General features: G+C 39.7%; 1 protein-coding gene across 4 annotated transcripts in view; it reads left to right on the forward strand.

The window, feature by feature from the left end:
• The window catches only part of immt (inner membrane protein, mitochondrial (mitofilin)), a 72586-nt gene that overhangs the window by 43604 nt on the left and 11821 nt on the right, over window positions 1-17161 (forward strand). For all 4 annotated transcript variants that reach the window (XM_043705210.1, XM_043705121.1, XM_043705267.1 and 1 more), the window contains 6 exons: window positions 976-1111; window positions 6658-6787; window positions 11037-11051; window positions 13203-13426; window positions 14669-14800; window positions 15637-15766. In XM_043705210.1, the coding sequence (XP_043561145.1) occupies window positions 976-1111; window positions 6658-6787; window positions 11037-11051; window positions 13203-13426; window positions 14669-14800; window positions 15637-15766 (767 nt within the window). The remainder of the gene's footprint in view (window positions 1-975; window positions 1112-6657; window positions 6788-11036; window positions 11052-13202; window positions 13427-14668; window positions 14801-15636; window positions 15767-17161) is intronic.

Here is a 17161-nt window from a genome sequence, read left to right on the forward strand (position 1 = left end):
CCATCCTCATGATCTGTCCTACCTCCCTTCCCACCTATCCACTCCACCCTCCCCTCTGATCTATCACCTTCATCTGCACCTCCATCCATCTATCGTACTCTTGGCTACCTTCTCCCCAGCCCCCCCCCCCATTTATCTCTCTACCCTGCGTCTATTCCTGAAGAAGGGCCTTTGCCCGAAACATCGATTTTCCTGCTCATCGGATGCTGCCTGACCTGCTGTGCTTTTCCAGCACCACTCTGATCTAAACTCTGGTTTCCAGCATCTGCAGTCCTTATTTTGCCCTAGGTTTGTCCTCTCTGGCGTAGAGGAAGTTGAGGGGGATCTGACTGAGATGCACAAAATTGCAAGAGCCATAGGTAGAGTCGATTGTCAGAATCGTTTCTCCATGGCAAATGTGTGTAAGACCAGAGGGCATACGTTTAAGGTGAGGAGTAAGTGGATTTTAGAGGGGTCTAAGGAAAACATTTCCCACCCACATGGTGGAAATGTGGAATGCGCTATCTGAAAGGCAGGTACACTTGCAACAGTTAAGAAGCCTCTGGATATGCACTTAAAATGCCAGGATGTATGGCAGCTAAATGGGATTAGTGTAGTTTGGTGTTTGTTGGTAGGCATAGACATCATGCACCTAAGGGCTTGTTTCTATGCTTTTATGACTCTACTGGTGCTTTGGTAAGACTAGCCAAAATGTTAAACAAAATCACATTGCTGGAAAAACTCAGCAGGTCTGGCAGCATCTGTGGAGAGAAAGCAGAGATTTTCAGAATGGAGGGTCACTGGATCCAAAATATTAACTCTGCTATCTCTCCAAAGGTGCTGCCAAACCTGCTGAGGTTTTCCAGCAATTTCTGTTTTTGTTTCAGCTTTTCAGCATCTGCAAATCTTTTCTTTTGGTTTTTTTTATTGTTTAAGCAAAATATCATATGCTGCTTGTATTTTGCCATATGTCTTTTGCTTTCTTTTCAAATTTAGAGAAGAATTAGACAACCTTCGAAGTACAATTGAAGAAGCTAAACAGAGTGAGATCTCTTCTGTTCGACCACAGCTCCTGGCTGCAGAAGAGAATCTCAACCATATGTTGGTGGATCTGGATCATATAGAAAGAAAGGTAAAAAAAAACTTTTAAAAAAGTTAGATGTAACACTTGCTCTTGTTATGGACTAGACCAAACTACTCAAAATATTCTTAAGCAGGCATCCCAGACCATAACTTTGCAACATGTTTCAGTAAGTCTACATTGATTTTACCTAGTTGATTTTAACCCTACTGTGAATCCTCTTGCAAGGATGCCTGTCTTGAAGAAGTTTTCCTCCTCTCTCTACAAGAATCTCATGGAGTCCCTCTCCCACTGCAACTCCCAGGTCATTTTCTCTGCCCTGCACCTATTGTACTCTATGCTACTTTCTCCCCACCCCCACCCTCCCCTCATTTATCTCTCCACCCTGCAGGCACCCTGCCTGTATTCCTGATGAAGGGCTTTTGCCCGAAACGTCGATTTTGCTGCTCCTCGGATGCTGCCTGAACTGCTGTGCTTTTCCAGCACCACTAATCCAGAATCTGGTTTCCAGTATCTGCAGTCATTGTTTTTACCTACAGTGAAAATTACCTTGTGTAAGTTAGCTAGGCTGACTACCAGATTTTAAAACCGACAAAAATTTATTCACAAAATTACACAATGAAACTTACAGAATAAAGAACCCCTTCAGAACTCAGTCTATCCAAATTACACTTAATTATGCTCTTCATATCTCGCCTATAGTCACCCCTGACCAGATTTGAGATAGTTAATTTAAGGAGTGTATCTCTCCCTCTCCCTGATGTGTCACAGTTTGAAGCTCAGATTGAAGCCCATCAGTGGCACGGTGGCTCAGTGGTTAGTACTGCTGCCTCACAGCACCAGCCTTGGGTGACTGACTGTGTGGAGTTTGCACATTCTCCCTGTGTCTGCGTGGGTTTCCTCCGGGTACTCCGGTTTCCTCCCATGTTCCAAAGATGTGCAGGCCATGCTAAACTGTCCGTAGTTGTTGGGTGCATTAGTCAGAGTTGGGTGGGTTACTGTTCGGAGGGTCGGTGTGGACTTGTTGGGCCGAAGGGCCTGTTTCCACACTGTAGGGAATCTAATCTAAACAAAACTCTTAGTTCCTCAAGTAACCAGCAGGACACTGTGGACCACAGTGAGGTCCACCAGCTTCCACATCATGCAAATACAGTACATCGCCTAGCCCTACATCTCTCTTTTATTTTCTTAATTTGATTTTTAAAATTTCCTGCTGATCTTTTAGTTTGTAATCTGTAAATGTTTCACTTATTTACCTCCAATCTAAAAGTAACCTTTAATAGTCAAACTAGTAGTTATTACCAATCAACGAACTCATGGTTTTCCTGTAATATTACCTTTTCAGTCCTCTGTATCCTAAATGGCCTACTCTGTATCCTCAGACAATGACTTCTGGTTCTGGACTCCCTGGTTATCAGGAATATCCTTTTTGCATTAACCCTGTCTAGTCCTGTTAGAATTTTAGAGCTTTTACAAGAGCCGCTCTCAATCTTTTAAACTCCAGTAAATGTAGTTCTAACTGATCTAGTCGTCTTCATGCAAGAGTTCTACCATCCCAGGAATTGTAATTGTAACATTTTCATTTGATATGAAAAAATAATTCTGTTGGTATTAGTTATTTTGCTGTCTTCTCATGTAATGCTTTTTCATGGCCTGAAAATCTTGAAACTCTGCTGTTTCTTATTTCCTTCTCCATGCTACTTAAATAGTCTTTATAATAGGTAGGTAACGGGCCTAGTGGTATTATCACTGGACTGTTAATCCAGAGACCCAGGTAGTGACTACTGTAAATCCAATGCCAATTGTCAAAAAAAACCCATCTGGTTCACTAACGTCCTTTAGGGAAGGAAACTGCTATCCTTACCTGATCTGGCCTACATGTGCCTATAGATCCATAGCAATATTGTTGACTCTCGACTGCTGTCTGGGCAATTAAGGATGGGCAATAAATGCTGCCTCGCCATCTAGTTACAGAATAAAGAAAGAAAAACCTGAATGGATAGCTGAATACCAGAACAACATGACTGAGTCATCTTATATGTACTATTAACTTCAAACATTCCACACAATACTTTGCAGGTCTGTTTCAATCAAAATTCAAATAAACTATCCTTTTCAGGGCTGAAACCGTTCACAAGGTTTGTGTGCTACTTGAATGTAAGCTTAATAAGAAAACCATTCTACATCCTTGCGAGACGTAGAAAAATAAGTTTAAAGAGTTGATGCTACCGTTGTGCAAAATCATAAATATGTCTTCTACTCAGCCTTGCATACTCAATTATTAAATTTTATGCTTTTACTACTGTTATTGCTGTAGTTTGTTCCTACAGTCAGCTTAGAGGTAACCGAAACCAGCAATAACCCCAATCTTGAGCTGTATTACACTGTCAGCATCCAATCCCAGAGGCAGGTATCAAATGCAAACCACTTAGTATTGCAGTTATGCTTTGAAGTGTATATTACAGACACAGGCAGTATCTCAATTACAGGTATTTGGTATAAAGCAAGCCAGAGTTTTCATGACTAAAACAGAGGGTGTGCATGCATGTGCAGCTGTTTATCTGGTGTTTAAAACTTAAATGCTCAGATTGTGGGTGAGAAAATCTGTGCTTTTAAGGCCTGTAACTTCTAAATACATGGAAACAAGGAGCAGGTGTGAGCCATTCAACCTTTCAAACCTGCTGACATTCTGTATGACCACAGCTAATCCTCCTATCTCAAAATCGTATTCCCATTTTCTCTGCCCACCCCTTGATGCCTTTAATATCTAAAAATGTATCTTTTGCTTTCTTGAATATACTGTAGTGTTCTGTGGTAGTGAATTTCACTGCTTGACTACCTTCTGTATGAAGAAATGTTTCCTCCACTCTCCTAAATGACCTACCTGAGATTGTGATCCCTGGTTCGAGACTCCTTTCTATTAATCAATTCGCAGTTCATGTTAGTACATTACACTCAATCCCGTGTGCTTTAATTTTGCCCAATGATGTCTGATATGAAATCTCTGTTGAAATTCAAATACACCACATTAATTGGTTCTTTCTACCAGTTGTATCCTCAAGCTCCCATAAGATTAGGTTCAGCACAAGTTCTGTTTCATAACCTCATGCTGACTTTGTCTAATCCAAAAGTGATTTCCAAGTGTTCTGTTACCATATCTTTTTTAAATTGAATTTTAGCATTTTGCACACAGCTCTGTTAGCTTAATTTTTTTAAAACTCCCACCTTTTTTAAAATAATGGAGTCACATTTACTACCCTTCATTCTGTAGAAACTGCTTCAGAGTCTTTGGAACTTTGAAAAAAAAACCAATAATGCATCTAATATTTCCAGAGCCACTTCATTTAGTATTCTGTGATACATGTTATCAGGATTTGTCCATTTTTAAACTCATTAATTTTGCTAGCACCTTTTGTTAAGAAAATATTGATTTTCTTTAATTCCTCTGTCACTTAGATCCTTGGTGGTTTTAACGTTTCTAGGAAATTATTTGTTGTCTTTTGTGAAGACAGAACTAAAATATGTGGTCAGTTGTTCTGCCATTTCAGTGTTGGGGTATAATCTTAATGGTTAGCCAGGAATTAAAGTAGATTTTAATTCCACTAACATTCCCTGGGTAACTATTAATTTGAAACCTATCACAAGTTTCTGACTCTAACGCAGAGTCAGAGAATGTTTTTGGAGGTTTCCAGATGCTGGATAACTGCCCTTCGAAAGTCACTACAGGCAGTTCTTTGAGAACGCGATACTTGCATTCCTGTGTAACCCAGTGGTATATAAGAATTGCACTATACAAATAACATTTAATGTGTTGTTGATATGATTGTGCTGTAGCCAACACATGTTTTAAAAGTTCGCACTTTAGAAACAGCATCAGCTATTAATCAATTGCTTTACAGAGAATTTGCGTTGATGAAAAGCGTGTTATAGCAGAATGACCTGTACTTCTAGGGCAATTCCAGAGTTGGCTGCACCAGGCCCCCCTAGTTTGTAGAACGTGGAAGCAGGCCATTTAACCCATTAAGTCCATACCAACTCTGCAAAGATCATCCAACCCACATCCACCCCTCTACCTATCCTGTAACCCTGTATTTCTCTAGCCTGCACATCCTTGAACACAATGGACAATTTAGCACGGTCAGTCCATCTAACTTGCATATCTTTGGATTGTGGGAGGAAACCCACACAGACTGGAAGAATGTGCAGACTCCACATAGACACTCGCCCAAGGGTGGAATCAAACCCAGGTCCATGGTGCTGTGAAGTCGCAGTGCTATCCACTGAGCCACCGAGCTGCACCTTCAGATGAGCAACTTCAGGCAACATGGCCGCCTCACAGCACCAGTGACCTGGGTTTGATTCCACTCTCGGCCGACTGTGCAAACTCCATATAGACATTTTCCTCCTGTCTTCATGGGTTTCCTCCCACAGTCCAAAGATGTGCACATTAGGTGGATTGGCCATGCTAAATTTCCCAAAGTGTCCAGGGATTTGCAGGCTGGGAGGGTCAACCATGGGAAATGCAGGGATAGATTAGGGGGTCTGGTTGAGATGCTCTTCAGATGGTCAGTGTGGACTCGATGGGCTGAATGGCTTGTTTTCAGACTGTAGGGATTCTGTGATTCTGCCAACACTGCTGCTGTGATAATCATCTCATTGGAAGATCCAAACATTTATTTATGTTTAAATGAAGGTTTAAAAAGTCCCGAGCATGGAAGGAGTCGCATGAAAGTTTTGGGCTTAATATCATAGTATAACTTACATCATGTTACCATATGACATTTTTATTTCGTAGTTAGGTTGGGATCTGATATGGTGTCATACTATAACCTCCTTTGTATCAAGGTGCTTTAGAGTGATATTAAAAGTACATCTAGAGATAGATGGCAACTTGGGGATGGATTTTACAATCAAGATTTCAGTTTATTCTCATAATGGTGAAGTGTCCAAATATTTGAACAAAATTATTTTGCATTTCATGTTATTACTATAACAGTTATTATTCAATAGAATGTTATTAAAGCTTTAATACTTTATTTTCTTAATTACATTTTACAATCCTTCATGAGTTTAATCTGATTATGCTTGCTTCCATCCATTTTTTTAAAAAAAATCCAGTTTCTTACCATGCTTACACTGTTCAAATGCCAATCTTGGTACTTCCATAAATAAGAATCAATCTGATGGAAAAGCTTACTCATTAATCAACTAATTAGTAGTCTGAACATTAATGTCTGTATTCTCCAGTAGCACTGTCCTTCAGATGTTTATGAAAATGTATTTGTTCATGGGCTTTGTTGACGTAGCCAGCATTTATACTTGTGCCTAATTTGCACAAGTAATGGTGAACACCTTTTTGAACTACGGTCCATCTGGTGGAGGAACACCCTGCTTGAAATGGCGTTCTACGTTTTTACCCAGCCACAAAAAAGAGAGAGCTTCAAGTTCCGATGATATGGCTTGCAGATGGTAATGCTCCCATACATCTTCATTTGTCCTTCCAGGTGATAGTTGTCATGGGTTTGGAAGGTGCTGGCTAAAGAGCCTATTTCAGTAATTCTGGTATCTTTCTGCTGAAATATCTACTTTTTGTTTAGGTACAGGCAGCTCAATCAGAAGCCAAAATAGTTGTTCAGTACAGTGAACTGGTAGCTATGGCCAGGGATGAATTCAGGAAGGAACTAGAGAGCATCACTCCAGATGTAAAGTTTGGGTGGAAAAACCTGAGTAAGTACAGTAATTGCTTATCATTTTTGTCATTTGTTTAATTTCACAGAATTATACTTTGTTTTGACTTATTCCTCTAATTCAGCAGTCCTGCAGTCGTCTTTGCTTTTATGAAAGCATTTGCACGTAAAGGGGTTTTAAAAACATATCTTTAAAAAATCTTAGCACAAATCTAAAATAGTGACAATGGAGAATTGTGTTATTTACAGGATGAGAACCTTAAAATATTAAGCCCTCTTCCTTTTGATTTATTTTCTCAAAGAATCTATGTTCATTTCTAAGCATTAAAACTGAACTGAACTTGTATTTAAATTATCTGAGGGAGGGTCATGATTGATACTTCCAAAAATGTTTCATTGAATGTGTAATTAGGTTAATTAAGTTGGACTGACCTTGAGTATGTGAGTATAAACTTAAGTCTTCAGCAACACCTGAAATTAAAAAGTCTAACCTTGAACCTGGGCCCACATGCAGGTCTGAAAGCCCAAGTAACTTGTCCTATTTTCTAGGTTGATAGGTTGAGTGAGTAGGCAAATAGAGGTTAATGCATGAAAGTGTGAGGTCAACGCACTTTGGTAAGAATCACCAAAAGGCACATTATTAAATGGAGAGAGATCCAAATAAAAGTGCAGCACAGTGGGATTTTTATGTTCTGCGTAAAACTCAAAATGTTAGAATGAAATTGCAGCAAATAATTAAGTAGACAAATGCAATTTTGGCCTACTTAGCTAGAAGGTTGGAGTTTAAGAATAGAGAAGTCTTGTTACAACTGTACATGTTGATGAGATTGTGCACTTGGGAGTGCTGTGTACGGTTTTATCCTGTATTTAAAAAATATGGATGAACTGCCATTGGAGACTGTGTTCAAAAGAGATTTGGATGGCTAATCCCTGGGATGAAAGGATTGACTCAGTAAGAATGGTTTATTCAATACAGTTTTGAAGAAGAAAGGCTGATCTTATTGAAATATGAAAGTCTGGGCGGGGGGTAGATATTGAGAAGGTGTTTCCAATTGTGTGGTAATCTCAAGCTAAGAGACAGTTGCAGAATAAGTGGACACTCACTTTTAAAACTGAAATCTGAACGAATTTCTTCACCCGGGAGAGTGGTGTCTGGAATTCTCTGACCCAGAGAGATATGGATTCTGATGAAGGGCTTTTGCCTGAAACGTCGATTTTCCTGCTCCTCTGATGCTGCCTGACCTGCTGTGCTTTTCCAGCACCACTCTAATCTAGACTCTGATCTCCAGCATTTGCAGTCCTCACTTTTGCCTAGATATGGATACTAGACCATTGAAAGATTTAAAAAAGGAAGTCAGTTAATTTTTAAAAATATTGGTGTGTAAGTGGCTAGCTGAGTTAGCACAAAAAAGCAGTTGAGTCCTGGGGCAAGATCACCTCTGATCTTGTTGAATAGCGAAGGAGACTTGAAGTGCTGAATGGCCTACTCCTGCTCCCATTTCTTATGTACTGTCACTTAGTGTGTGTGAACACGTGGCTTATAGGAAGTGGATGGTCAGTTATCAAAATTCCAGATTGTAAGATGTATTGAATTAATTTCAGATGCTGTCATTTCATGATCATGTATGAAAAGACGAAATAAGAATTTTTTTGGGCTGGTATTTGCATTACAGCTGTTATGTCAGTCTGAAGCAGATTAACTTTGCATATTGTAAATGTAAACTGAAATTGGAATCTTGTGCTAGAAATGTTGCAAATTTCTCTGGAAAAGTTTCACCTTATTTGGATTTGGTTTGGACCAACAACATCTGATTTGTAGATAGCTATTTAATGTCAGTGTAAAGCTAAGGTGCCTTTGGATTTAAGCCAATCTTGTAGTGTTAGTTCATCATTATGGATCCTCAATGATTCTTACATACAAAGTGTGTTTCAGAATTTAATTCTTAAGTAGAAACTTCTAAATCCACAGTGATGTCTATATTGAATGTGCATTCTATATGTGCTTTCTGTTTTTGTTAATGAAAACATAGCAACAGACAACATGCTTTCTTTTAAACTTGACTGCTGCAAGTAATTTCAAAATATAGGAACTTTGTAACAGAAGGCAGTACAGCCTCATGTCCGTGATTGTGGGTGGTCTATTTACTTGCCTTTTGCTTTATATTCTTTGTCCTAATTTAACAAACAATTGCTCATATCTACGAGTCTTAGTCATAATTTTTTTATTGATCCAGCATTCAAAGCCTTTAGGAGAAATGTAAGTTTGTGATTTGAAGTAATATTTGTTTGAAAGGACTACAACTGGGTTGCGGTCTAAATGGCCTAGCTCTGAATTTAATTATCAGACTCTCTTGGCCTGGATTCACCCTCTGCACCTACCTGATCTGATCGTAATTATGTTAAAGACCTCTAAATTGAGATGTGATGCAATGAAATGCAAACCAAGTTTATGCATCTGGTCATCATCCACCATCCTGTTGATGGCACCATCAACCAATAAGGTGAGGCAATGGCCTAATGATATTATCACTGGACAGTTAATCCAGAAACCCTGGTAATGTTCTGGAGACCTAAGTTCAAATCTTGCCATGGCAGATGGTGGAATTTAAATTCAATAAAAATCTGGAAGTAAGAGTCCAATGCTGATTGTTGGAAAAACCCATCTGGTTCATTGAAGTCCTTTAGGGTTGGAAACTGCCATCCTTATCTGGTGCCATCCATGACCACAGGCTGCATGGTCCACATTGCAGTTGGAATATCATGTTGCTCATTGTGAGGTTCTCTACTTTGGTAGGAGGAACAGGGGCATAGAGTTTTTCTTAAATGGTGAAATATTGGGAAGTGTTAATATCCAAAAGGATCCGGGAGTCCTTGTTTGAGTTAGTGAAAACTAACATGGAAGTGCAGCAAATGATTTAAGTTAGCAAATGGTATGTTGCCCTTATCTGCATGAAGGTCTTGAAATACAGTTGTATTGACCCTTGATGAGACTGTACTTAGAATATTGAGGATAATTTGATCCCCTAACCAAAGGCAAGATACTCTTTCCGGAGTGCAAGTGGAGTGAAGGTTAGACTGATTCCTGGCTTGGGGAGATGGGTCAGATTGAGGTGACTAGGCGATTGAGGTTACCTGTATTCTTAAGAGTTTAAAAGACTGAGCATTGATCTAACTGAAACTTAGAAAATTCTTAAAGCATAAGGGAGGGTTGTTGAAAGAAGTTTCCCCTGGCAGAGGATGTGGTTACAGAGCAAGGGTGAGTCCTCATTTAAGAGTGAGATGAGAAGGAATTTCTTTGCTCAGATGGTGGTGAATCTTCAGAATTCTCTACCTTGGAAAGCTGTTGAAGCTAGGATGTTGACTGCTGTATACAAGATAGAAATTGATAGATTTCTACAAACTAATGACATCAAGAGATAGGCATATGTAGGGAAATGCCTTTGATGCAGATGACCAGTTATAATCGAGAGTAGCAAAGTAGGCTTGAGGGGCTGAAGGACCCTACTTCAGCTCCTGTGTTCCCTAAATCCACACCGTAACTGGTACTATTTGCCTAGCTGGAGAAGATCTGTTCATGTACTCTGCATTGATAAATTGTGTCTTCAGATGGTTAGACTCTAGCAATATCCCCTGTTTGCACTGTAGAACAAGGATGAGACTAGACTTGGGCAAGTGAGAATGAAATGCCCTTTTAAAGCACAGTTTTCACATTTATGTAATATAGTAGCTTTGTGGACTAGTTGCCCTATGGCTTATAGCCTGGGGAGCATAGAATCAGATTCGATTGGCTATTTGAAGAATTGAATTCAATTTAAAAGAAGAAAAGTAAAAATGGGTATCAATAAAAGTAACAATATAAAATCCAACTCGTCATTTAAAATCCTTTTTGGGAGGAAACTTGGCACCACCTGCTCAAAGGCACATATCGCATGAACAAAGAGGAAAAAAAGTTACATTCACACTTTGATAATTCTTATTAATTTAGTATGCATTACTTTTCAAGTTTTTGCAGGTTTGCTAGAGAATTCTTGTTGCCCTTTGAATATGATGAAAATTAGGTGTAAATGGATATTCATTTATGCGTGGCCTATCGAATGTAGTGATTTGCTTGGTTTGAGTTGATGTTCCACTTTTTTATGTACCTTTCTAACTAATTTTGAAGCGATAAATGTTTATTTTAAAAAGAAATGAAAAAGCTTCCTTATTAAAATGATGATGTTTAGTGTGTGTTCTCATTTACACAAACAGTTGTCAACATCTATTAATTCTATCCACTCTTTTTATTGCAGAGGTGTCTGATCTAGGTGAGTCTAATGTGCTTATTCGATCTTGCTCTATTTGTATAGTTTGCAGCTAGTTATGAAGCAATGGTACACTGGACTACAAGAGCCCAACATGCAGGCCAGGAAAATAGTCGCAGGGTATTATGTGAAATGTGAGCTATTGATGCTGCCACTGACAGCAAAATTTGGAAACAAGATAGTATCATTGAAAGTCTTACTGAAAATCAAATAGAAAAATGGCGCTTTATATTGAAATCTGTTGGTAGTAGCATTTAAACATGTCTTATTTGCTGGATTGGTATCCTTGAATCCAGAGTTCAAGTGACATCCATTGCTTCACGATTCTTTATATTTCCATTCTGTGCTTCATAGTGAAGTTACTTTCCTTAGCATTCCATTGTACCCAGGAAAAGTGAAGTATAGTTTTAGAAACATAAAAAGGAGTCGGCCATTTGCCCCATCAAGCTTGGTGTGCCTTTCAACCTGATCATAACCAATCGCCTATTTCAATGCCATACTCTAGCTGTCTCCCCATATCCACTGACACCTTTTAGCTTCTTGAAATCTATCTATGTATTTCTTAAACATATTCAGTGACCTTGCCTCAACCGCTCTCTATGGAAGAGAATTCCACAAATTCACCACCATCTGAGTGTCTAAATTGGTCCTTATCTCAGTCTGAAATGATTTATCGCTTAACCTTAGACTGTGACCCCTTGTTCTGGATGCCCAGCCAGAGGATACATTATGCCAGTATCCAACCTGTCCAGTCTTATCAGAATTATGTGCACTTCGATGAGATCTCCACTCATTCTTCTAATCCAAAGTGGATACAGGCCCAGTTAACCTAATTTCCACTTGTATAATAAATCTGCCATTTCAGAAATCAACCTGGTGAGTCTTTGTTGTCCACCCTCTATGGCAAGTATATCTTTTCTTGGGTAAGGTGACTGGAACTGTACAGAATACACCCGATGTGATTTCCTGAAGGCTTGCAAGCTGGAGTAAGACTTGCTTGCAGATGTACTTGATATGTCTTACAATAAAGACCACTATACACACTTTGCATTACAAATTGTTTGCTGGACCTGAATGCTTATTTTAATGACCTGTGTATGAAGGCACAAAGATCCCTTTGTACATCAATCTTTCTCAATCTGTCAGTAATAAAATGATACTATATGATTCTGTTTGCCTACCAAAATGGACAATCTAACATTTATCCATTGGACCGCATCTGCTACGTCTTTGTCCACTTATTTAACTTATCCAAATCTCTCTGAAGCCTCTAAGTCCTCTTCACCATTATTCTCCAATCCAGTTTTGTGTTGTCTGCAAACCTGGAAATATTGTACTCGGTTGACCATATTGTGAACAGCTGAGGCCCAAGCACTGGTCCTTAGGGTAACCCACTTTTCTGACAAAAGCATTTGTTAACTTATTGAGCAACCGGAATTTCGGAAGCAAATTACTGCAGATGCTGGAAATCTGAAATAAAGCAGAAAATCCTGGTAATACTCAGCAGGTCAGGCAGCATCTGTGGACAGAAGCAGAGTTAATGTTTCAGGTCAATAACGTTTCGTCAGAACTCCTAATCCGAAACAGTAACTGATGGTTCTGATCCCTCCTTCTATTGTTTTAATTGGTGCCTGCTGTCTTTTGTGTATATGTTACATTTACTTAATAATCAGGTTTACATCAGAATTTGAGTTTATGCCATCATGTTCTTTAACCATGTGACCTTTTAACAATCACAATAAATGATGGGAGAATGCCGCTTTATTCCTGAGTGGTGAATATGGCATACCTAACTTCTGTTTTGAGAGTACTTCTAATGAAAGAATTTTCAACCCTACTGACCTAGCAAATACTTACTCTATGGAATTATTTTTTTAACCGTCTGCAACATTACTGTGCAAAAAATGTATTCCCTGAGTATGGGTTTCGAATGTGAGCTTCTATAGTAAGCTGTATGCAAATTAATACATACTGTGTCTGTGAAGTAATTGGCATGCAGTTGTATAATTGACATTTTAATTCAATGAAATATTTTGTCTATATTTAACTTTGCAATACTAATATTTTAATGACAAATGAATGGTGGTTATCTCCTTTACTGCCACAGAATGTACTTGATCCATACTCTTTTTTTAATGTTGTTTCCAACTGTAGCTGGCCAGCTGAGCACTGATGACCTCAACTCATTGATTGCCCATGCCCATCGTCGTATTGACCAGTTGAACAGAGAGTTGGCAGAACAGCATGTGCGGGAACAGCAGCACATTGAAAAGGCTCTTGAGCATCAGAAGCTAGAGCACAAGAAAACTTTGGATGTAGCAGTGGCAAAAGCCTTGGAGCATTATCAAACAGGAATACTTCTTGAAAGGGACAAAAAGGTAAAGCGCAGGTTTTACTAACAATATCTAGCAGATATAAAGTATGGTTACTTAGATTTTAATATTCACTGCTACGTATTTTAATGGTCAAGTTCTTTGTAAATCACTGAATTGCTGTAATTTTACACCAGTGCGTAACTCTTGCCAGTGCATCATGTTCTATGCACGGGAATTACAGAGTACTTCATGAGTTATGATTAACTGTGTGTTCAAGAAGAGCTGCCAATTGCTCAAGCTTTTTGTCATCTATATAAATGATTTGGGTGTGACTATAGGAGGAATCATTAGTTGCAGATGACACCAATTAGTGGTGCAGTGGACATCATAGAGGTTCACCTCCGAGTACAACAGGACTTTGAACAGATGGGCAAATGGGCTGAGGAGTGGTAGATGGTGTTTAATTTAGATAAATGTGAGTTATTGCAGTTTGGTAAGGAAAGTCAGGGCAGGACTTGTACACTTAATGGTATGGGTCCTGGGGAGTGTTGCTGAACAAAGTGACCTTGGGGTGCAGGTTCATAGTACCTTGAAAGTGGAGTTTCAGATAGATAGGATAGTGAAGAAAGCATTTGACACTTGCCTTTATTGGTCAGAGCATAGCAGTTGGGATGTCATGTTGCAGTTGTACAGGACATTGGTTAGGCCACTTTTGGTACTGCTTTCATTCCTGGTCTCCCTACTATAGGAAGGATGCTGTTAAACTTGAAAGGGTGCAGAAAAGATTTACAAGGATGTTGCCGGAGTTGGAGAGTTTTGAGCTCTAGGGAGAAGCTGAATAGGTTTGGGCTATTTTCTTTGGCGTGTTGGAGGCCGAGGGATGATCTTATAAAATCATGAGGGGCGTGGATAGTGTGAATCACCAAGGTCTTTGTCCCAGGTTAAGGGAGTCCAAAACTAGAGGGCATAGGTTTAAGGTGAGGGGAGAAAAATATAAAAGGGACCTAAAGGACGGCTTTTTCATGCAGAGGGTGGTGCGTGCATGGAATGAGCTGCCAGAGAAGTGGTTGAGGGTGGTACAATTACAGAATTTAAAAGGCATCTGGATGAGTACACGAATAGGAAGAGCTTACAGGGATATGGGCTAAATGCTGGCAAAGGGACTAGATTAATTTAGTATGGACGAGTTGGACCGAAGAGTCTGTTTCCGTGCTGATTCTAAGTCAAATTGGTTGTGTTACAATGGCAGTGATGGGAGGCAAGAAATGTCAAGTAAAATGAGTACATTCTTCTTTTCAAATTCAGGCAGAGGAAGTACGTGAAGTGATGGAGGCAGAGTTGCGAACTCAACTACGCAGGCAAGCTGCTGCTCACACAGATCACCTGAGGGAGGTACTGAAGATTCAGGAACAGGAAGTCAAAGGAAAATATCAGGAGGTAAATGCACTCTGAAAATTAAGCCATTAATGGCAAAGTAAAATAATTGTGTGCATTTCCCACTGTTCATAGTGTGTTCATATTAAATTTGGAATGGTCAGTTGTCTGAAAAAAAAAATCACTCCACCGAATTTTCGGTTTCCACTGAAGACTGCAGAGTAACAGAGAGATAGTATGCTGTGGTTCTGTTTGCTGAGCTGGAAGTTTTTGTTCCAAACGTACATGGGTAGTGTACAAAATCCCATGCAAGGACTGCACAAAACACTATAGGACAAACAGGAAGACAGCTAACGATCCGCATCCACGAACATCAACTAGCCACGAAACGACACGACCAGTATCCCTAGTAGCCACACACGCAGACGACAAGCAACATGAATTTGATTGGGACAACACTACCATTATAGGGCAAGCGAAACAAAGAACAGCCAGGGAATTCCTAGAAGCATGGCACTCATCCACAAACTTCATCAACAAACACATCGACCTGGACCCAATATACCGGCCACTACAGCGGACAATGAAACTGACAACCGGAAGCGGCAGGGACAGGCCACTATAAAGCCGGAGGAAACACCACAGCAGCGCTTCACAGGAGGCTCCCAAGCACTGAGGATGTCACCTAGACGGGGGACGAAACGTTTGCAACAAAAACTTCCAGCTCGGCGAACAGAACCACAGCAACGAGCACCCGAGCTACAAATCTTCTCACAAACTTTGAAGAGAGATAGTATGTTTCGAGCCAAGTGGATTGAGTTACGTGTAACTCTTAGTGCTTTTTTTTAATATTTAAAAAAAAAAATTACGACTTGATTGCATTGTTTTTTAACTTGCAGGAATTGCAACAAAAACTATCTGAATATGACATTGAATTCAGACGCTTGTCTCAGGAACAACTGGACAATTTTACAAGAGACATGAATGCAGCTTATTCTCGGTTGAAGGGTATTGAACAAGCAATGGAGAGTGAGTAATTACTTGTCATAGCCAGTGTTTTGCCTAAATTTAACAAAACGTTGGTGAGATACTTACAGAAAAATAATTCTTATCGGATTTTTTGAGGAAAAAGTCAGAGTGAAGAGTCATAAAATTATTTTTTTTCCAGGTAATTTATATTTTTAAAGTTCACTCTCTTGCCTAATGCTTATTGAGTGCTGCCTGGACACTCGATGTATTGCTGGAATTGGTCACTGTTATATTATCATTATTGTCACTGGATGAGTGAATTAATTTTTCAATGTTGATCTGAAACTTAAAATCAACCATGTAAACACTGCCTACAATAGCAGGCCAGATTATGGGTGTTCTGACAAATGACTCATCTCTTGAGCTCCTCTCTGTCTATAAAGCTCAGTTTAGAGATGGGAAATAATTTGTCTTTTAGATACAAACTGGTTGGCACCACACTTGATTATATTAATCTTCACCTATCCATACATATTTGTTGGTGTGAATATATGTTTCCATTGTTTTTATTTCATGACAAAGACTACCACAAGGAAGAAATCGTGAACCAGTTCTGACAATTGCATTCCTAAAAATCTCTTCCCAGCATCTTGGCTGCCATCAGTAATGCCAGAATGTATAGTCCATCCCTAGATGCCCTTGAGAAAGTGCCAGTCAGCTAATTTCTGGTATTGTGGCAGTCCTTTGGGTACTGCATGAGGCACACCCTGATGCATTTAGATTAGATTACTTAGTGTGGAAACAGGCCCTTCGGCCCAACAAGTCCACACCGACCCGCCGAAGCGTAACCCACCCAGACCCATTCCCCTACATTTACCCCTTCATCTGACACTACGGGCAATTTAGCATGGCCAATTCACCTAACCTGCACATTTTTGGACTGTGGGAGGAAACCGGAGCACCTGGAGGAAACCCACGCAGACATGGGGAGAACATGCAAACTCCACACAGTCGCCTGAGGTGGGAATTGAACCAGAGTCTCTAGCGCTGTGAGGCAGCAGTGCTAGCCACCGTGCTGCCCACTTTCTTATTAAGTTTTATTATTGCAAACTGATACACTGAATTGCTTTCTTGATCATCTCTGAGAGTAATGAGATAACCACACAAGAGACATTCTGGAATCAAAGAGGCCAGACTGGGCAAGGATGGCACATTTTCTTCCTCAAAAGACATTGAAGAATTGGAAGGGTTTTTGTAACAATCCAGTAACATTATTGACATTGCTACCATCTTTATGGTCATACCTTTCTTTCCCACCTATGACTGCAGTGATACGACTTGAGTCGATTCCCAGTTGGATTGATGATTTTTGCCATTTTGGGCTTAAAATCTGCTTCCATATTATTAGCACACTGTGGCTGCAGTATGTCCTACCTGCATGCTTCACTGTACCAG

Source organism: Chiloscyllium plagiosum, chromosome 1 (assembly GCF_004010195.1).
Source record: "Chiloscyllium plagiosum isolate BGI_BamShark_2017 chromosome 1, ASM401019v2, whole genome shotgun sequence".
Classification (NCBI taxonomy): Eukaryota; Metazoa; Chordata; class Chondrichthyes; order Orectolobiformes; family Hemiscylliidae; genus Chiloscyllium; species Chiloscyllium plagiosum.